General features: G+C 42.1%; 1 protein-coding gene across 9 annotated transcripts in view; it reads left to right on the forward strand.

The window, feature by feature from the left end:
• The window catches only part of C2H10orf90 (chromosome 2 C10orf90 homolog), a 251,921-nt gene extending 228,614 nt beyond the window's left edge, over positions 1-23,307 (forward strand). For all 9 annotated transcript variants that reach the window (XM_055245816.2, XM_055245836.2, XM_055245843.2 and 6 more), the window contains 3 exons: positions 19,226-19,289; positions 22,997-23,096; positions 23,185-23,307. In XM_055245816.2, the coding sequence (XP_055101791.2) occupies positions 19,226-19,289; positions 22,997-23,096; positions 23,185-23,223 (203 nt within the window). In that variant the 3' untranslated portion in view covers positions 23,224-23,307. The remainder of the gene's footprint in view (positions 1-19,225; positions 19,290-22,996; positions 23,097-23,184) is intronic.
• The last annotated feature ends 1,868 nt before the right edge of the window (positions 23,308-25,175 follow it).

The following is a 25,175-nucleotide window of genomic DNA, read 5'->3' on the forward strand; positions in this document are numbered from 1 at the left end:
ATGTAGCTTCATACCATTGTGATGAGAAAAGATACTTGATATGGGGCTGGGTGCGGTGGCTCACACCTGTAATCCTAGCATTTTGGGAGGCCAAGGCAGGGGGATCACGAGGGCAAGAGATCGATACCATCCTGGCCAACAGAGTGAAACCCCGTCTCTACTAAAAATACAAAAAAAAAAAAAAAAAAAAGAGCCAGGCATGGTGGCACGCTCCTGTAGTCCCAGCTGCTCGGGAGGCTGAGGCAGGAGAGTCACTTGAACCCCAGAGGCGGAGGTTGCACTGAGCCAAGATTGCACCACTGCACTCCACTCCAACCTGGAAACAGAGCAAGACTCTGTCTCAAAACAACAACAGCAACAACAACAAAAAGATACCTGATATGATTTCTATCATCTAAATTTGTTAAGACTTATTTTTTGGCTTAACTTATGATCTATCCTGAAGAATGTTCTATGTGCACTTGAGAAGAATATTTATTCTGTTGCTGTGTATATCTGCTCTGTGTATATCTGTGAAAGCCACTTGCTTGGATATATAGTTTAAGTCCAATGTTTTCTTGTTGATTTCCTATCAAGATGATCTATTCATTGCTGAAAGTGAGATACTGAAGCCCTCCACTACTATTGTATTGTTACCCCTCTCTCCCTTCAGATCTATTATTTGCTTTATATATTTAAGTGTTCTGATATTAGATGTATATATATATTTGTAATTGTTATATCCACTTGATGAATTGACCCCTTTATCATTATATTATGACTCTGTCTCTTTTTACAGTTTTGGACTTAAAGTCTGTTTTGTCTGATATAAGTATAGCTACCTCTGCTCTCTTTAGGTTTTCTTTTATCGGGAATCTCCTTTCTATCCCTTCACTTTTTGTCTGTTTATGTCCTTAAAGCTAAAGTGAGTCTCCTGTAGGAAGCATATTATTAGGTCTTTTTTTTTTTTTTTTAACCCATTGAGCTACTCAGTATATATGCTCTTTTGATTGGAGAATTTAATCTATTTACAGTCAAGGAAATTATTAATAGGTAAGATATTACTGCTGCCATTTTGTTGTTTTCTGGTGTGTTTTTTAGATCCTTTGTTCATTTCTTCCTTTCTCGATGTCATCCTTTATGATTTGATGGTTTGATGTAGCAGTATGCTTTGATTTATTTCTCTTTGTCTGCTGTGTATCCACTATAGGTTTTTACACTGTGGTTACCATTAGGCTTACATAAAACATCTTGTAATTATAACAGGCTATTTTAAGCTGATAACAACTTAATTTTGATTTTACACAAAACTCTGTACTTTTACTTCCTCTCCTCACATTTTATGTTTTTGATTTTACAGTTTACATATTTTTATATTTTTTTCTTAACAAATTATTGTAGCTGTAGGTGTTTTAGTTTTGTCACTTAACCTTTCTACTAGAGATATAAGTGATTTTTATCTGACCATTAGACTATTAGAGTATTTTGAATTTGACTATGTACTTACTTTTACAAGTAAGTTTTATATTTTTGTATGTTTTGATGTTAGTAATTAGTATCCTTTTGCTTTAGCGTGAAAAACTTCTTCAGAATTTTTTGTAAAGCAGATTAATGGTGAGGGACCCCTTAGCTTTTGTTTTTTTTGACAAAGCCTTTATCTCTCATTTCCAAAGGGCAGCTTTGTTAGGTAAGGAATTTTTGGTTGACAGATTTGTTCCCCCCAGCACTTTGAATATATCATCCCACTCTTTTCAGGCCTGAAAAGTTTCTGCTGAGAAACCAGCTGATAGCCTGATGGAGGTTTCCTTGAATATGAGGATCTTAATTTCTTTTGCTGCTTTTAAGATTCTCTCTTTGTCTTTGATTTGTGACAGTTTGATTATGATATGTCTTGGTGTAGTCTTCTTTGGGTTGAATATGATTAGAAACCTTTGAGTTCCTGTATCTGGATGTTTATATCTTTCCCCAGATTTAGAAAGCTTTTTGGTATATTTTTTAATAAGCTTTCTGTCCCTTTCTCTTTTCTTTCTTAAACTTCTTTTAAAAAAAAGATTTTATTTTTCCATAGGTTATTGGAGTACAAGTGGTGTTTGCTTACATGAGTACATACTTTAGCAGTGATTTGTGAGATTTTGATGTACCCATCACTCGAGCAGTATATGCTGTACGCTATTTGTAGTCTTTCACCCCTTGACTGCCTCCCATTCTTCCCCCTGAGACCCCAAAGCCCATTGTTTAATTCTTATGCCTTTGCATCCTTATAGCTTAGCTCTCACATGGCTTTCCATTCCTAAGTTACTTCAGTTACAATATTAGTCTCCAATCTCATCCAGGTCACTGCAAATGCTGTTAATTCATTCCTTTTTATGGCTGAGTAGTATTCCATTGTATATATACACCACAGTTTCTTTATCTACTCATTAACTGATGGGCATTTGGGTTGATTCCATGATTTTGCAATTGCAAATTGTGCTGCTATAAACATGCATGTGCAAGTAACTTTTTCATATAATGACTTCTTTTCCTCTGGGTAGATACCCAGTGGTGGTATTGCTGAATCAAATGGTGGTTCTACTTTTAGATCTTTAAGGAATCTCTACACTGTTTTTCATAGGGACTGTACTGGTTTACATTCCTACCAGCAGTGTAGAAGTGTTCCTTGATCACTGCATCCACGCCAACATCTACTGTTTTTTGATTTTTTTATTATGGCCATTCTTTCAGGAGTAAGGTGGTATCGCATTGTGGTTTTTATTTGCATTTCCCTGATCATTAGTGATGTTGAGCATTTTTTCATATGTTTGTTGGCCATTTGTATATCTTCTTTTGAGAATTGTCTATCATGTCTTTAGCCCACTTTTCGATGGGATTGTTTGCTTTTTACTTGCTGATTTGAGTTCATTGTAGATTCTGGATATTTGTCTGTCAGATGTATAGATTGTGAAGATTTTCTCCCACTCTGTGTTTTGTCTGTTTACTCTGCTGACTGTTCCTTTTGTCATGCAAAAGCTCTTTAGTTTAATTAAGTCCCAACTATTTGTCTTTGTTTTTATTGTGTTTGCTTTTGGGTTCTTGGTCATAAAATCCTTGCCTAAGCCAATGTCTAGAAGGTTTTTCCAGTGTTATCTTCTAGAATATTTACAGTTTCAGGTCTTAGATTTAAGTCTTTAATCCACCTTGAGTTGATTTTTGTCTAAGGTGAGAGATGAGGATCTAGTTTCATTCTACATGTTGCTAGCCAATTATCCCAGCACCATTTGTTGAAAAAAGCGTCCTTTCCCCATTTTATGTTTTTGTTTGCTTTGTCCAAGATCAGTTGGCTGTAAGTATTTGAGCTTATTTTTGGGTTCTCTATTCTGTTCCATTGGTCTATGTGCCTACTTTTATACCAGTACCATGCTGTTTTGGTGACTATGGCCTTATAGTATAGTTTGAAATCAGGTAGTGTGATACCTCCAGATTTATTTGTTTTGCTTAGGCTTGGTTTGGTTATGTGGGCTCTTTTTTGATTCCACATGAATTTTAGAATTGTTTTTTCTAATTCTGTGAAGAATGATGGTGGTATTTTGATGGAGATTGCATTGAATTTGTAGATTGCTTTTGGCAGTATGGTCATTTTCACAATATTGATTTTACCCATCCATGAGCATGGGATGTATTTCCATTTGTTTGTGTCATCTATGATTTCTTTCAGCAGTGTTTGTAGTTTTCCTTGTAGAGGTCTTTCATCTCCTTTATTAGGTATATTACTAAGTATTTTACTTCTTTTGCAGCTATTGTAAAAGGGGTTGAGCTCTTGATTTGATTCTCTGCTTGGTCGCTCTTGTTGTATAGGAGAACTACTGATTTATGTACATTAATCTTGTATCTGGAAACTTTGATGAGTTCTTTTATCAATTTCAGGAGCTTTCTGGAGGGATCTTTAGGGTTTTTGAGGTAAATGATCTTATCATCAGCAAACAGTGACAGTTTGACCTCCTGTTTACTGATTTGGATGCCCTTTATTTCTTTCTCTTGTCTGATCACTCTGGCTTGGACTTCCAGTACTATGTTGAAGAGGAGTGGTGAGAGTGGGCATCCTTCCCTTCTTCCATTTTTCAGAGGAAATGCTTTCAACTTTTCCCCATTCAGTATTATGTTGGCTGTGGGTTTTCATAGGTGGCTTGTATTACATTGAGGTATGTCCCTCGTATGCTGATTTTGCTGAGAGATTTATTCATAAAGCGATGCTGGATTTTGCCAAATGCTTTTTCTGCTTCTATTGAGATGATCATATGACTTTTGTTTTTAATTCTGTTTATGTGGTATATTACATTTACTGACTTGTGTATGTTAAACCATCCCTGCATCCCTGGTGTGAAACCCACATGATCATAGTGGCTTATCTTTCTGATATGTTGTTGGATTTGGTTAGCTAGTATTTTGCTAAGAATTTTAGCATCTATATTCATCAGGGATATCAGTCTGTAGTTTTCGTTTTTGGTTATGTCCTTTCCTGATTTTTGTATTAAGGTGATGCTGGCTTCATGAATTAGGGAGGGTTTCCTGTAGGGACCAACCAGCCCCACAGGGTCGGTGGGTCTCTCCCCGTGTGTGGCGATGAGAGAGTGTAGAAATAAAGACACAAGACAAAGAGATAAAAGAAAAGGCAGCTGGGCCCGGGAGACCACTACCACCAATGTGCAGAGACCGGTAGTGGCCCTGAATGTCTGGCTTCACTGTTATTTATTGTATACAAAGCAAAAGGGGCACGGTAAAGAATGTGAGTCTTCTCCAATGATAGGTAAGGTCACGTGGGTCACGTGTCCACTGGACGGGGGCCCTTCCCTGCCTGGCAGCCGAGGCAGAGAGAGAGAGAAGACAAAGAGAAAGACAGCTTATGCCATTATTTCTACATATCAGAGACTTTTAGTACTTTCACTAATTTACTACTGCTATCTAGAAAGCAGAGCCAGGTGTACAGGATGGAACATGAAGGTGGACTAAGAGCATGACCACTGAAGCACAGCATCACAGGGAGACGGTTAGGCCTCCGGATAACTGCGGGAAAGCCTGACTGGTGTCAGGCCCTCCACAAGAGGTGGAGGAGCAGAGTCTTCTCTAAAACTCTCCCGGGGAAAAGGTGACTCCCTTTCCTGGTCTGCTAAGTAGCGGGTGTTGTTTCTTGACACCTTTTGCTACCGCTAGACCACGGTCTGCCTGGCAACGGGCATCTTCCCAGATGCTGGCATCACCGCTAGACCAAGGAGCCCTCTGGTGGCCCTGTCCAGGCATAACAGAAGGTTGGCACTCCTGTCTTCTGGTCACACCTCACTATGTCCCCTCAGCTCCTATCTCTGTATGGCCTGGTTTTTCCTAGGTTATGATTATAGAACAGGGATTATTATAATATTGGGATAAAGAGTAATTGCTACCAACTAATGATTAATGATATTCATATATAATCATGTCTAAGATCTATATCTGGTGTGACTATTCTTGTTTTATATTTTATTATACTGGAACAGCTCGTGTCCTCGGTCTCTTGCCTCGGCGCCTGGGTGGCTTGCCGCCCAGAGTTTCCTTTTTCTCCATCTTGTGGAATAGTGTCAATAGGATTGATACCAATTCTTCTTTGAATGTCTAGTAAGATTCTGCTCTAGAATTCGTCTGTGAATCCCTCTGGTCCTGGGCTTTTTCTGTTGGTAATTTTTAAATTACTGTTTCAATCTTGCTGCTTGTTATTGGTCTGTTCAGGGTATCTAATTCTTCCTGATTTAAGCCAGGAGGGTTGTATTTTTCCAGGAATTTATCCATCTCTTCTGTGTTTTCTAGTTTATACACGTAAAGGTATTCAATGTAGCCTTGAATGATCTTTTATATTTCTGTGGTATCAGTTGTAATATCTCCCATTTCATTTCTTATTGAAGTTATTTGGATTTTCTCTCCTCTTTTCTTGGTTAGTCTTGCTAATGGTCTATCAATTTTATTTACCTTTTAAAAAATCAGCTTTTTGTTTCATTTATCTTTTGTATTTGTGTGTGTGTTTCAATCTCATTTAGTTCTGCTTTGATCTTGGTTATTTCCTTCTGCTGGGTTTGGGTTTGATTTGTTCTTGGTTCTCTAGTTCCTTGAGGTGTGTGACCTTAGAATGTCAGTTTGTGCTCTTTCAGTCTTTTTGATGTAGGCATTTAGGGCTATGAACTTTCCTCTTAGCACTGTCTTTGCTGTATCCCAGAGGTTTTGATAGGTTATGTCACTATTGTAATTTAGTTTGATGAATTTTTTAATTTCCATCTTGATTTTGTTTTTGAGCCAATGCTCATTCAGGAGCAGGTAATTTAATTTCCATGTATTTTCATGGTTTTAAAGGTTCCTTTTGGAGTTGATTTCAAGTTTTATTCCATTGTGGTCTGAGAGAGTCTTGATATAATTTCAATTGTCTTTAATTTATTGAGGTTTGTTTTGTAGCCTGTCATATGGTCTATCATGGACAAAGTTCCATATGCTGTTAAATAGAATGTGTATTCTGTGGTTGTTGGATGGAATGTTCTATATATATATATATATCTGTTAAGTCCATTTGTTCCAAGGTATAGTTTAAATCCATTGTTTCTTTGCTGACTTTCTGTCTTGATGACCTGTCTAGTACTGTCAATGGAATACTAAATTTCCCTACTATTATTGTGCTGCTGTCTATCTCATTTCTTAGGTCTATTAGTAATGGTTTTGTAAATTTGGGAGCTCCAGTGTTAGATTTATATATGTTTAGGATTGTGATATTTTCCTAAAATTGGATAAGGCCTTTTATCGTCATGTAATGTCCCTCTTTGTCTTTTTTAACTGCTGTTGCTTTAAAGTTTGTTTGTCTGATGTAAGAATAGCTACTCCTGCTTGCTTTTGGTGTCCATTTGCATGAAACGCCTTTTTCTACCTCTTTAAGTTTATGTGAGTCCTTATGTCTTAGGTGAGTTTCTTGAAGGCAGCAGATGATTGGCTGGTGAATTCTTATGCATTCTATACTTCTATATCTTTTAAGTGGAGCATTTAGGCTATTTACATTTAATATTAGTATTGAGATGGGGGTACCATTTTATTCATTGTACTGTTTTTGCCTATGTACCTTGGTTTTTTTGTTTTTTGTTTTTGCTTTTAAAATTGTATTTTTGTTGTATAGGTCCTGTGAGATTTATGCTTTAAAGAGGTTCTGTTTTGATGTGTTTCCAGGATTTGTTTCATGATTTAGAGCACTTTTAGGGTTCTTGTAGTGGTGGCTTGGTAGTGGCAAATTCTCTCATCATTTGTTTATCTGAAAAATACTGTATCTTTCCTTCATATATAACACTTAGTTTCACTGGATACAAAATTCTTGGCTGATAATCGTTTTATTTGAGGAAGCTGAAGATAGAGCCCCAATCCCTTCTAGGCTGTAGGGTTTCTGCTGAGAAATCTGCTATTAATTTGATAAATTTTCCTTTATAGGTTACCTGGTGCTTTTGTCTTGGAGCTCTTAAGATTCTTTCCTTCATCTTAACTTCAGATAACCTGATGACAACGTGCCTAGGCAATGATCTTTTTGAGATGAATTTCCCAGGAGTTCTTTGTGCTTCTTGCACTTGGATGTCTAGGTCTCTAGCAAGGCCAGGGAAGTTTTCCTCGATTATTCCCCCAATATGTTTTCTAAACTTTTGGCTTTTTCTTCTTCCTCAAAAATGCTGATTATTCTTAGTTTTAGTCATTTAACATAATCCCAGACTTCTTGGAGGTTTTGTTTATATTTTTTATTCCTTTTTTTTTTTTTTGTCTTTGTTGGGTTGGGTTAATTCAATGACCTTGTCTTCGAGCTCTGAATTTCTTTCTTCTACTTGTTCAATTCTATTGCTGAGACTTCCCAGAGCATTTTGCATTTCTATAAGTGTGTCCAAAGTTTCCTGAAGTGTCAATTGTTTTTTCTTTATGCTTTCTGTTTCCTTGAATATTTCTCCCTTCCCTTCTTGTATCATTTTTTGGGTTTCCTTGCATTGGGCTCCACCTTTCTCTGGTGCCTCCCTGATTAGCTTAATAACTAACCTCCTGAATTCTTTTTCGGATAAATTAGGTATTTATTCTTAGTTTGGAGCCATTGCTGGTAAGCCAGTGTGATTTTTGGGTGCTGTTAAAGAGCCTAATATGTTTTGTCATATTACCAGAGTTCCTTTTCATGTGGGTAGGCTCTGTCAGAGGGATGGTCTAGGGCTGAAGGCTGTTGTTCAGATTCTTCTGTCCCACAGGGTGTTCCCTTGATGTAGTACTCGCCCCCTTTTCCTATGGATGTGGCTTCCTGAGAGCTGAGCTGTAGTGATTATTATCTCTCTTCTGGGTCCAGCCACCCAGCAAGTCTACCAGGCTCCAGGCTGGTACTGGGGGTTGTCTGCACAGAGTCCTGTGATGTTAACCATCTGTGGTTCTCTCAGCCATGGATTCCAGCACCTGTTTCAGTGAAGGTGGCAGGGGAGTGAAATGGACTCTGTGAGCGTTCTTAGCTTTGGTGGTTTAATGCTCTATTTTTGTGCTTGTTGGCCTCCTGCTGGGAGGTGGCACTTTCTAGAGAGCATCAGCTGTGGTAGTATGGAGAGGAACCGGCAGTGGTCAGGGCCCTAGAACTCCCAAGAGTATATGCCCTTTGTGTTCGATACCAGGGTGGGTAGGGAAGGACCATCAGGTGGGGGCAGAGCTAGGCATGTCTGAGCTCAGGCTCTTCTTTGGCAGGTCTTGTTGCGGCTGCTGTGGCGGATAGGGGGTGAGGTTCCCAGGTCAATGGAGTTACTTACCTAGGAGGATTATGGCTCCCTCTGCTGAGTCATGCAGGTTGTCAGGGAGGTGGGGGAAAGCCAGCAGTCACAGGCCTCACCCAGCTCCCATGCAATCCAAAGGGCTGGTTGCACTCCGTGATAGCACCAAGTCTGTTTCCAGGCAGTGGGCAAGCAGGGCTAAGAACTTACCCCAAGCTACCCGCCTCCCAGCTGTGAAAGAAAAGGGCTTTAGTTCTTCCCCTGCCTGTGGAGTCTGCATGCAAGATTCATGCCCTCCCCTGAGTTCCTGCCAGGAGGCTTCTTGACCGGTTCAAATTGTTACAAAGTTCAGCTGGAGGTTTCCTTCTCCCTGTGGTATTTTCCTGGCACCTCTGGCTGCCCTCCCAAAGGATTCCTGTGATGCCTGGCAGGAATGGCCTGCTTGGGGACCCAGCGAGCTCCCAGGGCCTTTCCCACTGCTGCGTCTACCCCTGTATTTTGCTTGGCCCTTCTTAAACTTCTGTAATGCAGAAGTGAGCTCTTTTGATGCTCTTCTATAAATCCCATAAGCTTTCTTCATTCATTTTCATTATTTTTTTCTTCGACTAGATATTTTTAAATAACCTGTCTTTGAATTCACAGGCTCTTTCTTCTGCTTAATTTGTCTGTTAATGCCTTTTATTTCCTTTTAAATTTCATTTGTTATATCCTTCAGTTTCAGAATTTCTAATTGGTTCTTTTTAATTATTTCAATCTCTCTGTTAAACTTCTCATTTTATTCATATATTGTTTTCCTGATGTCGTTTTTTTTTTTTGTGTTCTCTTATAGTTGGATCAGCTTCCTTAAAACAATTATTTTGAATTATTTGTCAGATGATGCATAGAGTTCTATTTCTTTGGGGTCAGTTACTGAACAATTATCACATTTTTTTTTGGTATTATGCTTCCTTGTTGTTGTTTTTCTGTTTCGTTTTGCCTTGCAATGATGCCTGCACATTTGATGGAGCAGTCACCTCTTCCACGTTTTAAGTACTGGTTTCATTGGGGAAAAAAAGTCATCCTTTTCAGGTGAGTGTAAGAACATTGGGTGGAGTGTGGCAGTTCTAGCTCTAGTGAGGGTGCAGTGGCATAGCTGTCAGCTGAGGCTGACAATTGCCAATATTGCAGATGTCCTCAGTGGCCAAGGCTGTGGGTGTCTACAGCAGCAGCAAGGGTTCTTAGGGTCTTCAATGGCAAAGGCTGTTGGGATCTTCCTGATTGCTTTTTCTACCACCAGGAATGTTATGGCCAAGGTGTTTCTCTTGAACTGGGTCTGGCTGATAGGTGCACTCATGGTGATGTTGACATTGGTGTATGATGTATGGTACCAGTGGAGTGGCCATGAAACCAGGGTCTGGGGCCTGGGTACATATGGAGGGAACACAACTCCAGGGTCTGGGGCAGCAGTTGTATAGGTTCTCAGGCATCGGCACCCCCACTGCCAGGTTGGTAATGGCTCACACACACACTTTTAAGAGATGCCATGTGGCCTGATTGTGTATGCCAGATACAAACACACACACACACACACGCAACATACATATACACGTGTATACATATACACACACAGATTAAGTTCTGTGTAACAAGTACAAATAATTTTCAAAACTGAGAACTAGTTATAGCTGTTAATATCCTATAGTTGGTCTCATTTTTCTTCTCGGTTTCCTCTAGCCAAATACTAACGACAATGCATTCCAGAGGAGAACCAGTTTCTTCAGATTCCTTTGAAAAATATGTTATTTGTTGTATACTGTATTCTTTTAGAAGTGTGTAATGCTCAGTGTATGTTAAAAGCACTGATAAGTCCTACAGAAAAAAAAAGCCTCCTTAAATTTGTTTAATCCTGTTTTTCCTAAATTTCCTTTTGGACCTCGAAATGTTTTTATCTAACTCCTGATCGTCTGCTTTGGAAACATTACTTTAGGAATCTGCAATGCTTTGCCAATGAAACCCCAACTGGAGTTTCAATTTGCCATTTTCCATAGAAATCTGGCACTGTCAGAAAGTGATCTTACCCTCATTACCTGCATCCTTTATGTTGAGCAATTCCAGGAAGGGATGGCTGAGGGTCCTGGGTTTCCTCTGGGCAGTAGGGTTGGGTGCAGGTTTCCATCTGTGGCTAGCTTTGCCTCACAGGAAGCTTGCCTAACAAGGCGCCCTGCCTGGAGCTGTCTCCGTGTGTGTACCCCAGCATCTGTAACAATGCCACTTGGTGCCCAGCACAAAGTCCTCTGGAAAAAGTGGAGTCAGTCACATTCCCATTAGAAAGTCTTCACAGATGTCGCAATGTGAAATAACCACAGAAAATAAGATCAAGGGGGAAGTCTCATCCATACCAATTATATGAGAGAATAGCTGGAAGAAGCAATAAACTGCCAGAGAACTAACTGCATAACAAGGACACAGGCTGGCCTTCCACAGCATTGCCTTCACGTGCAGCTGCTTCAGACTATAGCCTCAGGGACCCTGCAGCTGGGGGCCTGTTTGTTGCCATGGTATGGAGAGTTTCTGTAAACATTCAAAGTAGGGTTACCAGATTTATCTAATGAAAATATAGGCTGCCCAGTTAAATTTGCATTTCACATAAATAATGAAGCTTTTTTAGTATAAGTGTATCCCAAATACTGTGTGTCCCATTACTGTATGTCCCATATTTATGCTAAAAAATATTTGTTGTGGATCTGAAAGGCAAATTTAACTGAGTAGTCTTTATTTTATCTGGCAATACTTCCTCAAAGCCTCAAAACCAATGTAGGGATTTAGCTTTTTTCCTTCTCACTCTTACTACATTCTATCAAGGTAACAGTGGTCCGCAAACCCAGGCGGGCATCAGAATCACCCAGAAAGCTACTGAAGCCACCGACCACTGGCCTAGCCACAGAATTTCTGATTTCGATGACCTGGTATAGGGACTGAGTGTTTGCATTTGTAACAAGTCTCCAGGTGATGTTGATGCAGCTGGTTCAGGGACTGAAAGGTGACTGGAAGCCACACAGATGTTGACATTTATGTGAAAATACAATCCCTCCTTTGAGAACCACAACCTTATATCTTTTGCAGAGAATAAAAGTCCCACTGGTTCCGTCAGTACTCAACTCTCAGGTCTCTTGTCTACTTACCTTGAGACTAGAGGTAATTTACCTACACACAAAACCCCTGTAAAGAGGAGAGAAGACTAGCTTGAGTAGGTTGCTGTAAGGATGAATTGAAACATGAATTTGGGGGATAGGTGCCTGGTGCAGAAAGGAACACTGGGGGAATAGTGGTCGTTGGCATTGCCGTTAGCTTCTTCATGGTTAATAGAGCACCTTCACACGGACCATTCCGAACACAGTGGCTCATACCTATAATACCAGCATTTTGGAAGGCTGAGGTGGGAGGACAGCTTGAGGCCAGGAATTTAAGACCATCTTGGGCAACAAAGTGAGACCCCCATCTCTACAAAAAAACAAAACAAAAATAACAACAACAAAAACCCTGCTATTCAGGGGAGGCTGAAGTGGGAGGATCACTTGAGCCTGGGGGGTCGAGGCTGCAGTAAGCCATGATTGTGCCACTGCACTCCACCCTGGGCAACAGAGTAAGACCCTGGCTCAAAAAAGAAAAGTTTTTAAAAAATGATTCTGCTCCTGCAATGGGTGCAAAGGAACCAAATCTTAGCACAAGTAGCTTGTCCCAAAGCACATAGTACCAAGCAAAGGCCTAAGGTGACTTGCCAGGTTTTTAGACTTATACATAAGAAGGCTTTATCATTTTACGGAGGCTCAGGCAAGCCAAAGAAGTCATCATATATACATCATAAAAGTGTGATGTTTAATTTTCTAATGCTCATTTTTTTCATAAAAAGAAAGAAACTGAATTTCCTGTTGTGTTTAGTGAGGTCATTGAGAATTTGAATCATTAAATCCTAGAGACTGGGTATAGCTGCCCATCTTTCAGCTGATTTGCCTTCAACTTCAACAATGTGCTCATTGCAGAAAATAGTCTGTACCACTTTGTCAGCCACTGCTGAGCTCCCCTAGGAGGAAATGCATGTTTTGGGCAACTGACAGGAGTCCTCCACTGGGATTCATGTTGTAAGTTTCTGGTCTTGGGTAAGAATCTGGTTAGTTTGAGAGTCTCTGATCCTGTCAACATTGGGGCACTGAATTTGCACAGGTAGAGCTTGTTGTTCCGTGGGTCTTTGGCACTATAGGCAACCTGAATTAGGAGGTGATGTGTGCCAGCCTTCCTTAGCAGTTCCTGTAGCTTTTATGGGGAACCCTTTGTCTCTTACTGGATCTCTTGAGGAGTAACCAGCCAATAAATAAAAATATTAAGCACTGGGTCTCTTTTGACCATAGGAATGGAGTGCAAATGGGAAAAAGCAGGGATATTAGGGGCTGAGAAGAGACTTTCCTGTCTTCCAGGAGTTCATGTGCCACTTGGGGAGAGAGTTGGCCAGGCAGACAGCTGTAAACCATGTCTAGAATCATATAGGAGAAGACCCCTAGGGAGTCAGGAAGACAAGGGGACTGAGGACAGTGCTCTTGTGTCCAAGAGATAGAGCAGCATGGTCTCAGGGAGTACATCAAGATTCCATTTCTCTCCAAAAATGTCTTTCATAGATATGGTTGACTTGGGGGTCTGGGATCCTCCAGCTGGGGAAGCAAAGCTCTGGTCCTGTGCCTCATCTGCCATATTGCATCAGGGGTCTCTCCTTAGAAGATCTGGGGAGGCTTGTGGCTGCCAGTGTTCATGGTGGGGCGTTCTCTTCACCACCTCCCCACCAAGGGCACAGACCCTTTATCAAATCCATCCAGTAGCTCCAAAGCACCCAATCTTTCCATGGAAGCTCCAAGATGGTGACCCCACTCTGAGCTCAAGCTCAAGGGTAAGTCTCTGTGTGCAAGAGAATGATCTACCTTCCTTTAGCAGGAAGCCCTATACACCTTGCTTCTCAAACTGAGTATGCAAAAGGAAATAGATTTTTCTGGAGACTATCTGGCTTATTTTTTATTTAATTTTATGTTCCTTCACCAGAAAGGTCTGAGAGCTTTTTGTCTTTCCAGATTGTTACATCAGCAACTCTCTCATGTGTCTGGACAGTAATTGGCACATGGCCTCACTTTCATATCAATACCAACATCTGTGTGGCTTCCACTCACCTGACAGAGTTCTGAAACAAGCTGCCATGTGCAACGGTCATTCAGCAGTGGGATTCCACAGATGACTGGAAGTGATTTTAGAAACAGGATAATGTTTAGAAAATGAGAATCCAGTATAAGATTTTATCATAAGAGCACTTCAGAGCCAAACCACCTATGAGTCGTTAACTCACCTTCATATGGTGTAACCTGTGCTGTTTAATTTCTGGAGGGCTAATTTGGTTCAAGATAGACCACTCTCCTATTGCCTACATCAAGAAAATTAGAGGGTCCACCATGGTGAGCTGAACAGAAATGATGTACAAGTTTAAACCCTGAAAACCATGATGGAATTACTCTAACGGCTTGCAGCAGAGACCCAGTGACTTTGAAATTGCATAATGCACAGCCTTGTGATCTTAGAATTCACACATGTTGGGGGTTCCCTTAAACACACCCCATTTCCATTCTTTTGTGAAGGTCCAATCTTTAATAGGAGATTCAGGAAGGTAGAGACTTGATGTCTATACTCCAGGCTGGCTTGTTGACTCCCTGCTGAATTCTCTCCAACAGGTATCTCTTGGTTTTGGTGTTTCTAAGATAGGGGAAGCAAATGTCTAAAACATCCTTCAAAGTGCTCGGGGTGACTTCAGAAAATAGGCTTCTGGAGGGCATTGTCCTAATAAATCGTGTGAACTTGATTATCATTTAGATTACCTCTTCAGTAGGGGAAATGAAGTTTGCAATCAGAGCTGTAGATAAGGGCTCTGCATGGAGGAAAAACAGCCCAGCCCCACAAACAACAAATCATGTTGGTGGCAGGGTGATCTTTGCTGCCTTCTGGTGACACTGTCAACTGTCTGAATATTGAGGCCACTTGTCCTTGTGTATGTGTGTGCACACAGGTGATATGAGGATTACAATAAACACCCACATGTGTTTATAGAGATTAATGGGATGTCGGGGCTTTGACCTTACCTGAGTAGTTCTCAGAAGCACTGAAATCTTGGTACCTGGTCGTTTGCTGACTTTGACACAGGCAAGGGCTTGAGGAAGTCTGGCCTTACCAAATTAAATTAGCAATAGACACTGTAGTTTGGATCCAATAATGAGGCAGATGCAGGACTTTTTGGGGAAAAAAGTATTTTCCAGAAATATAGAAATGGGCAATTTACCTTAGTAATTTTATTGGGTGGAAAAACCAACTCTATTTGAATGATAATTCGAGGTAAACACAACTGTAGTCTCTTCCCTCCATATCAGTGAATTAGAACACATGAAACTTCAAGGAAAATCTGTAAGAGACTCATAAGCAGGCTGAAAATGGTTCTCACCTGCCACTTTAATTTTATACAGGCAGAATTTCCATTAAGAGTAATTTTATAGATAGGATTTCTCTGTTTTGTTTTGTTTTGTTTTGTTTTGTTTTTGTTTTGTTTTGTTTTCAAACAAAGCTCATGCAGGTTGGTTTTCCATTCCATGAAGTGAAATCCCTGTGGGTCATGCTGTACATATCCTGAAGGCAATTGCGCCAGGCTGGGGAAGATGGTGGTGTGCAGGTAGCCATGAGAGTCTTCTACCCTGCACAGGAAGAAACTGAGTTGTGGGAGCAGGAGAGATGAATCAAGGATGACTCATCTCTTGCTGCAGGCAGGTTCATGTGACCCTGCGCCGCCGTTTCACCCACCCTCACCCACCACAGGCCATTGGGGAATGTCTCTCTCTACTTCATGACCCAGCTCAGCTGTCTCCTGTTATGGAGTTTTCCCGGATGCCCTTCTTCCCTGGTGGACCTGACCACTCCCTCCTAATGTCTCCCCTCACCATGTGCAGACTTTGCTCTTGGCATCTAAAGGCCTTATTTACCTCATTCTCATCCTGGGCTCTGAGCTCTTAGTTTTATTTATCTTTGTGTCCCTATCGCTTAGCACCAAGGAGGTAAAAACTTAACAATTGTAAATGAATGGGTTTGCTTAAACCCAAAGCCCGGGAATCATCCTTGTTTCATCTCTCCTGGCTCCTACAACTCAGTTTCTACCTGTACAGGGTAGAAGAGTCCCATGGCTACCTGCACACTGCCATCTTTCCCCACCTGGCTGCAATTGCCTGACCTGTCTCACTGCTGCCATTTTTGCAGCTCCTCCACCCAGTTCATGTTCTGAAGAGCCACTGTGGTCATCTTGTAGCAATAAAAATCAGATCTCATGTTTAAAACTCCACACGGCTCTCCAACTCTCTTACTCTGAAGGCAAACTCCTTAACAGGCTTGCAAAGCTCCTTAAATAGGTTTGCAAAGCCCCACATGGGTGGCTTCTGATTCTAGGGCATGTTGGAGTCATCTGGAGACTTTGGTTGAGATTCCAGTGCCAACACACAGGAATCTTTGTCAAAATCCCCAGGCAGTTGTAAGGCATCACCTGGGTGGAGAACCGAAGTAATCTTCGCGCTCACCTCTGCACCCTCCCTCCCCGCACAGCCACGATGACCCACTTTCAGTTCCTGCTGCAGAAGCTCACTGTGCCCTTCTCTCAGATCCTCCCACAGTTGGCTCTTGTGGTCATTCGGGTCTTGGTTTAAAGATCTCCTCCCCTGCGGTGACTTCTTTCCTCTCCATTCCCCCTTTGACACATGGTGGCATTTCATTTTCACCAGAGCATTTGCCAGATACTTTAGCTGGTTTTTGACTTGTCCAGCTTCTCCCACAATAAATGAAATGTCATGAAGGGAGGATCTTATCTGTTATTTTTGTTTCTGAGCATCCCCTACCAACATAACTGCTCATTAAATGTTGAAGGAAGGAGAAAGGCATATCTAAGAAACGAATTTTGGATTGGTCTCATGGGAAATGGAGGAGTGCTTGGTCAGGGCTCCCAAAACACAATTTCTACAACCACGAGCCACTTCCTCTCTCAAAGTGCCCAAAGCTGCTCCAGTGAGTTGTGTTCCTTTCACTCAAGTGAGGTTGGGAGCTGTTTGCAATGCACTTGCTCTATTTCAAACCACTTCCTCACGTCTCTTTCTTCCAGGCTAGGAAAGACCCTGCTATTTATCAGATGAGCTTGGGAACCATTAGGAAAGCTCAAAGTCAGCAGCAATCAACCTGCAAATACTTCCCGGGGCTGTGGGTTGAGGTCACCAGTGGGGGAAGCCCCCTTGGACACAGTCCTGCTTGTTTTATACCTAACATGGGCTGCTGGGCCCAGAATCAAAAGTTCTGTGTGGCACAGCAGGCTGAGCCAAGTTGAGGAAACACAAGAGTGGAGGTGTCAGAGAGCTCACATTTGCTTTTGTTTCCTCTTGGGAATCAAACCCAAGGTTAATTGTGGTATCAGGTGCTCTAAAGAAACAAACTGAAAAAAAAAAAAAAAAAAAAAAAAAGAAAAGAAAATCTAACTTCCCACAGTAGACCACAAACAGTTGAACCAAGATGATCAAAATCCTACAAATGGTACTGGTAATGTTTTTAATCTCCTCAGGACACCGTCTGTCTACCCTGGCTTCACCCTAATCTTGAGTAGCCCATGAGGATTGCTGAGCTGGACTTGAATCTAATTCTTTGTACAAGGTTTCTTTTCCCTAAGTGGAATAAGTGACTGTCGAGAGTCACATATTTGCTTGCGCAAGGGCCTGACTGACTGAAGCTGACATTTCCTTTTTTCTTGGAAATGCCATTGGGATGTTTCTGCGGCCCTTGGCTCTGACCTGGTGCTGCCTGGAGCAGGGACCGCCGGATACTGGGAGGCATCTTGGCCCATTGCAATCTCCATGGTGATGTTGTTTTCTCACTGCTCCTTCTTACAAATTGCTCTAGGGAAAGCTGGGAGATTTCCTTGTCCTTAGAGGCCTCATACCTAGTGTAGGGATTTTTCTATGGGAGGGGTGACCTTGCACCCTGGCACTTCTCTCCAGAAGACCATGATTCTGTTGCTAGAAAGAAGCATTCAAAGGCATTGTTCTCCATAAAGTAAGTTAAGTGCTAACACTGTACTTCACACCCTTATTTAATTTGTCAAGATCAACCTTGTTTTTGGTCAGTTGTCAATACAGCCACTTAGTTGGAAATATTCCAAGTTCTTTTTCTTGTGTCTCCTTTCAGTCTTGTCTTTGAAGTTAAGCGATGGTGCCATATTCTTTTTCATGTCTGAATAACCAGACAGGGGACAAGCTCAGCCACTCTGTTGTTTTCCATACTGTAAGTCAGTAGCTGTGTTATGTTTCTCCAGAGAGGAAGAAATTTCTTGGGATCCTTGGCTCTATCCTACCTTCTTAGAGATTCCTAGAAAATTCTGTCTATTCTCAAGCCTGAGAAATATTTGGTTGCTCCACTGGATTGATGAGAAAAGGGACAGGCCCGGGTTGGAGGAGATGAATAGAAACAGACCCAGGACTTCACTGGGGATCAAAGGAGCCCCACTCCAACTCTGATGCTTGGCAAGGGGCCAAGTTGCCTGTCTACTTCTGCTGAATGAGCAGGTTACTGCCCAGGTGTTTTAGGAAGCACGGCAGTTGCTGAAACACACCCCCATGCAACAAGCGCCCCAGGAGCATTTACATATGCCAGACCCTTTATTAATCTACACGGCCGAGTGTCTCATGGGAATTTGAGTTATTGGAACAGTCCCTTTTCAACTTTTGCAAGAGGATATACACAGTTTTTTTTTTTTAACACACACCACTTTTAAGTGTGCCATCTGTGAACATCATTATGATTAGTGATATGTACTTAGAATGAAAAAATCCCAGTCTCATAGTGATTTTTAGCCACTGTGTACTTAATCAAAGGATACTGAGCATACATGATTATCTTGTTGTTGTTCATTACCTTTCCCCACATTAGGAAGGGGGCAAGGTGGTCTTTATCTTGCAGAGGCTGAGCAGCCCTATAGAGGGCTATAGACAAGAGTGAAACCTCCTTCTTGCAAAATGCTCTAGGGATAGGTGGGGGATTTCCTTGTGCTTAGAGGCCTCACAGACCTAGTGTAGGGATTTTTCTATGGGTGGAATGAGCTTGCACTCTGGCACTTTTCTCAGAAAACCATGACTCTGTTGCTAAAGGAAGCATTCAAAGGTGTTGCTCTCCGTAAAGTAGGTTAGATGCTAACATTGTACTTCATGTCCTTATTTAACTATTGTCAAGACCAACCCCCTTGTTGGCCATTGTCAATACAACCACTTATGGTGTATCAGTCTCTACCGAGTTCTGCTTAGACTCAGGATATGGCTTAGAATAAGGATCAATTAACGGATTATGAACTAATCACAGTGTTTCTCTAGAAATGTGTGAGATTCTATACCTTCTGAACTTAATTCTCTTTCTATTTTTTCCAGATAACTTGTTCAAACCCAAAGAACGGTGCATTTCAGAGAAGGAGATGCATATGCGATCTAAGAGGTACTTGGTTATTGTATGGTGTGCAAAGACGTTGGTAGGGGGAGTGGGGTAGTTTGATGGCTTCAGGTGCCCTCCAATGGGACCACTGCTTCTAGGTCCCATGTTTAAGGTCTGAGGTCTTTTTGGCTGCAAATCTGAAAAAAACAGCTAAAATAAGTACGGTAGTTGAAATGTGCTTTTGACTGTTAATGCTGCTCTTGGAAAAACCTTAGGAAAGTGGTAGGTCTTGGATTCTGAACCAATCCAGTAATTGGTCTCTAAGAGATTCCCAGACTCTGAGCTGGAACTCCTGCACATTCGTATTGTCGCTCTGGGCAGGAGCTATTTGTCACTGCACCTTTGAAGGTAATTTTATGAGGAGAGAAACTATTTCTCCTAAGGGTCTGGACTGTGGCAGGGACTGAAGGAAAGGATCCAACCTTGGAGGCAGATGGCACGTGGGAGCCGGTGGAGCCTCAGAGGGGCCATGAGCTAGGTTTCCTGGTGCTCTGTCTCCAGCAGACCTGGCGGCCATGCTGCCGACACATCCTTCTTATTCTGCTTGGCTGGTGGCTGTTCAAGACTCCCACTAATTCTCACCAATCTGACGCACACAAAGGCTGCCATTCTTTCTGAGATCTGGCCTCTTAACCAAAATATAATAGCTCAGCAGCGTTGGCCAAGTTCATGCAAGTAAAATGTCATTAGTTTATAATAAAGTATCTAGCACAGGGAGGAATTATAATAATTAAACCAAATTGATAGTGCACTTAAAGAAACCATTGAAATAGGAAGAATACTTTTCTCCCCACTTCAGGCATACAATTTCTGCTTTTACCATGATTATATTGTTTCCGTGGTGATTAGGTAACTTTGATCATTTATTGGAAAGCTCTTTGTAAATAAGGAAGTGAAAACGAGGAAAAGGGAGACCGTCCCATTAAAGATCTGATTCGTAGCATTCTAATTGGGGTTTTTAAAGGGCCACTGGGCTTTAAGACTTGCTATTTCAGAAGTGCAAAGTTGCGTATACCTCATGCCAGAACCATTCCCTTTTAAATTTACTGAAAAATTTCAGCCAAATCCTCCCCTCCCAGTCCCCAAACCCAAAGCCACCATTAAGGAGCCTTGCAAACTAAGCAATTAAAATAATAGATCTCAAAGCAGCATGAGTCGTCAGAGAGTATTGCCCTATCATTTTACTGAAGAGGAAACTGAGGCTCAAAGAGGACGAGTGAGCTAGGCGATGTTGCACCTCAAGTAACTAGCTTCCCCCAGCTGGTCTCCTCTGGTGGATTTAGCAGCTGGGTTTGCACTCTGCTCTGTGGATTGTACCTTGGGAGGGCTCTGACTCTGGCTCACCCACAGAATCACCTGGAGCTTTCTTTTCTTTGTATTCTTTGCTATTAATTATATTGTTAAATTACATTTTTATGTAAAAAATGCAAACAATGGAGATAAAGCTGAAGTCCCCTCATGACCAGCAGTTCACCTCCCTGTTCCCAGCCCACTTTCCCTACCCCAGTCCCAGCTCCCCAGACACCCACAGTGATATCTCCTGAGTATCCTGTCAGGCCTCTCTTTGCCTCAAAGTAGACTTTTATTTGTGCATCTACAGCTGTGTGATTTTTAACCATGAATGGTAGCATACTACACACTATCTCTCGGTAGCTTGCTTTTCACTTTGTCTGTGAACCCCTTCTGTGACGAACAGATAGATTATTTCCCTTGTCGGTTTTGACTGTCTGCAGAGTAGTCCATCATATAGATGGACCATGATTTATTTGAGATGTTCTTTTAAGAAAACACTGAATCAGAAGTAACAGAGGTGGGACCTAGGAGCCTTTATTTTATACTTCCCAGGTATATTAGTCAGGGTTCCCCAGAGGGACAAAACTAATAGGATATATGTATACAAAAGGGAGTTTATTAGGGAGAATTGACTCACACAATCACAAGGCAAATTCCCATGATATGCAAGCTGGGGAAGAGAGAAGCCAGTAGTGGCTCAGTCCAAGTCCAAAAGCCTTAAAACCGAAGAAACCAACAGCGTAGGCTTCAGTCTGTGGCTGAAGGCCTGAGGGCCCCCTGGTGCAAGCCCAAGAGTCCAGAAGCCAAAGAATCTGGAGTCTGATGTCCAACGGCAGGAGGGGCAGGAGGAGGAGCATCTAGCATGGAAAAAGAAGGAAGCCAGAAGACCCAGCAAGCAAGGTTATCCTGCCTTCTTCCTCCTGCTTTGTTCCAGCCATGCTGGCAGCTGATTAGACGGTGCCCACTCACACTGAATGTGGGTCTTCCTCTTCCAGTGCACCAACTCAAATGCCAATCTCCTCTGGCAACACCCTCACAGACACACCCAGAAATAACACTTTATCAGCCATCCAGGCATCCTTCAATTCAATCAAGTTGACACCTAATATTAACCACTCTGCCGGGTGATTGAGATGGTCAGTATCAGAAAGATCAGTCTATATGGATCTGAGGAAATTCCCACTGGAGAGCTTTGAAACATGTCTACTTTCTAACTGACTCCTTTATAGTTTTCTCTCCTAGTCCTTCCTAGAATCACTCCTGAATGTGGCAATTATGTGTTCTTTTTTTCATGCATTCATTCAACCCATGTTGATGCCTACAGAGTGCTAGGCACTGTGCTAGGCACAAGTATTTCCCGGATCTCACGAATAGCTTGATGCCATATTATGGTTGGGTGACAGTGCTGTGTAGAAAGAGTCAAACAGACCAAGGTTCGAATCTCAGCCCACCACAAGCCAGCCAAGGGGCTTTATACAAGTCTCCTGATCTTACTGGGGCTTGAGTTTCTCATTTATATAACAGTGGGACATGTTATGCCTCTTCCAACTGTGGTGAATATGAAATGAAATAATTCATGTCAAGCAATTCAAGCCTAGTGTCCAATACCTAAGATGTATCCTGCGAAGATTGTCATCACCATTTTTCTACATTGTCCTTATGATTTTAATGGTGGAACATCTTCACTATATCGTATCTGGCTTTCAAACACGAGAGAGAGAAAGATGTTTTAGCCGAGTGCCACATATACAGCAATCCAAATGCTCGGGCTACAGTGACTCCACTGTGTCAGTGAATTATAATGAAATATTAATTGGCATCAGTCCATGAAGTTTCTGTTAGAAAGTAGGAAAGAAGTGTCCAGAGGAAGATCCCTTGGGCCCTTAATTCAAAGTGCAATAGGTTGAGAGGTAAAAACACACACACTTATATGTGTTTCATTACAGTATTATAAGTCCTGCTACTTCTATTTATATGCCGTTCATTTTCTAAGTCACAGGAAGGCAAACACTGAGTGGTAAGATGGTATTTGGAAACAAGTTTACAATCAGAATACTAAAGCAGTAGGTTTAGAATCCTTCATTTTATGATTAAGTCATTAATTATCATAGAGAATGGAAGGACAAAAACAATGACTTCTAAATAAGCAACTGGCCTCTCCAGCTTTGCCCCTGGTGGGACTCTGCCTGTTGCATTGCCCCAGGTAGCACTGGACAAGGTGCCATCCCCTGCCATGCAGCGGGTTCTGGGTATGGTCAGGAAAGCCCTTCGTCCTGGCATCCTACAGTTGTGAGCTAGCCCATAAGCAGCGATCTTCTCTTTGAAATGTAAGAGCCTGCCGTCAAGACAGGATGCAGCCCCGTGGCGGGAGCACACTGTCAAGCTACCATTCCAAATGTTTTCCGAATCTGTTTCAGAATCTATAATAACTTGCCGGAAGTTAAAAAGAAAAAAGAAGAACAAAGGAAAAGGGTGATCTTACAAAGTAACAGACTCCGTGCTGAAGTCTTCAAAAAGGTAATGGCCTCGTCACCAGCAGGTGTGATGTGTGTGGAGCACAGATGCCGAATCTGAACTTGACATCTTTGTTTCCCTTTTCCTCTAGCAATTACTGGACCAGCTCCTTCAAAGGAATGCGGTCTAACCACAGGCTGCCCTGCTGACCACACTACCTGGACCTGGAGGACTTCAAATGCTGGATAAGCCATTAAACTTCGCATTATCTTCATGATGGGAAAACACTTATTTTACTTTCGATTGTTTTTTTCCATAAAGGAAAACATCACTTCCTGAATTACTGACCCAAGCCAAACAGAAACAATAACCCTCGAGAAAATAGGTCAACAATCTGTTGTGGGGAAACCATCTCCATGTAACCCACTAGATACAGTCCCCTTAATGTTTTTGCTTCTAAATTGTACCTTTTGCTTCCGATTTCTTCTCCCCTGCTGTTTCCTGCCCATCAGAGAGGCCTTATACAAGCAAGTTTGTTTACATTCCTGGGGAATCTTTTACATCAAACTTTTGAGATCCAAATCCGTCTCCTTTTAAATTTCAATCTCCACACCTGCCAGTTATGCAAATGCCAAAATGTGGGTCATCATATAGTATATTTTAAACCTTTCTGAACATGTACACCACCCAATACTAGAGGCTGACTTGGAAACCAGTGGGTGCAATGCCCAAGGCTGTGGAACAATCAGCCCATCTCTTTGTGACCTGGAGCAGTGAGAGTGGCCCTCAGCCACCCCACCCCATTCCTCACCAGGGAAAAGAATCCATTTCTGTGGAAGCTCTGATGTAACTTCAGTGTTTTCTGCAACACTCCTCCTGCCCCGCCCCATAAAAAAGTTGTTTTGTTAAGAAATAGCCTAATGGCCCAACTTTGCTGTCTGTTCTTCCAAATGTTTATAATACACATTATTTATAAATATGTGTGTTCGGGAAGCTAAGAACAAGCTAGTTTTTACAACACAAATGGAAATAAATGCAATTATTATAAAAATTCAAGTATTTCCCTGTTATATATTTTGTTATGAAGTAGGTGGCCAGGATAGATAGCATAAGGTATAAAATGCTGCCCAAGACCCAGCAGGCACCACTGACCTGCTCCACATCCTCTTCTGCCTCTGACCACTATGGAAGTCCTTGTGCTTCTAGATGCGCCAGTGGATAATGTTGCCTCTTAGACAGCTGGTAAGAGAAAAGCTGGTAAAACCGTTGAGAGCAAGATTTAGGATCCTGCAGACTCTAAATCTTACTAGGATTCTCCCTGGTAATGAAACAAAAGGTTTGGGGATGAAGCAGGAGCTTGGTGATACCTCTGTCCCTTCCCTAAAGTTGTCACCCTTCCTTCCCTCCTCCCACTGCTGTACATACTGTCCCCTCTTTCTGAAATGCCTTTCTTTTACGTATCTGCTGCAAACTGTTTAAAACTCTACCCTGGGGTTCTCTCCTGACACGTGCCCTCTCTGCCTTGCCCTCCAGTATGAATTAGAGACCTCACATCAGCACACACTGCATCAGACCTGTGCCCTCCTGCCCACGCGAGGGTCTGACAACACTGTCAAGCGTGGAAGCTGCCTGGTGTCCAGTCTTGACTGCTGCTCCCTGGTCTGTGGCCTCAGGCAAGAGTGTCAGTCTGGGTCCAACTAGGAGAGAGGAACCACATAGTCATTTGAATGGAAAAGTTTAATATGTTTAATCATTAACCTTAATAGTAGATTAGAGTAGCAAAAGGTTGGCTAGTAAGTTGTAAAGATAGCCCTGAAGAATATAGGTGGGTACAGCAGATGCAAGGAGTCCTAGGAAGAGTGTCCCTCCTAGCCCTGGGCTGAGAGGGAACCACAGTGGCTCGGCAGGTGGTGGAGAAGTTTCTGTGGTGGCATGCCAATGGAACTTGTTGAAAATCTACAAGTCTTTCTGGAACTTGCCAGAGATCTGCCCTCTAGGATCCACAGGGAGCTGTCTCCTTGGAGACACTGCTACAATACCACCTCAGGGAGGGGGCTGGGGAAGCAGCTGGCCATGAGTGCTGCTGGCCACATGCTACCTGCAGGGCCTGGCGCTGGAGCTGGCTAAGCAAATGCACTGTCT

Source organism: Symphalangus syndactylus, chromosome 2, assembly GCF_028878055.3.
Source record: "Symphalangus syndactylus isolate Jambi chromosome 2, NHGRI_mSymSyn1-v2.1_pri, whole genome shotgun sequence".
NCBI classification, from domain to species: Eukaryota; Metazoa; Chordata; class Mammalia; order Primates; family Hylobatidae; genus Symphalangus; species Symphalangus syndactylus.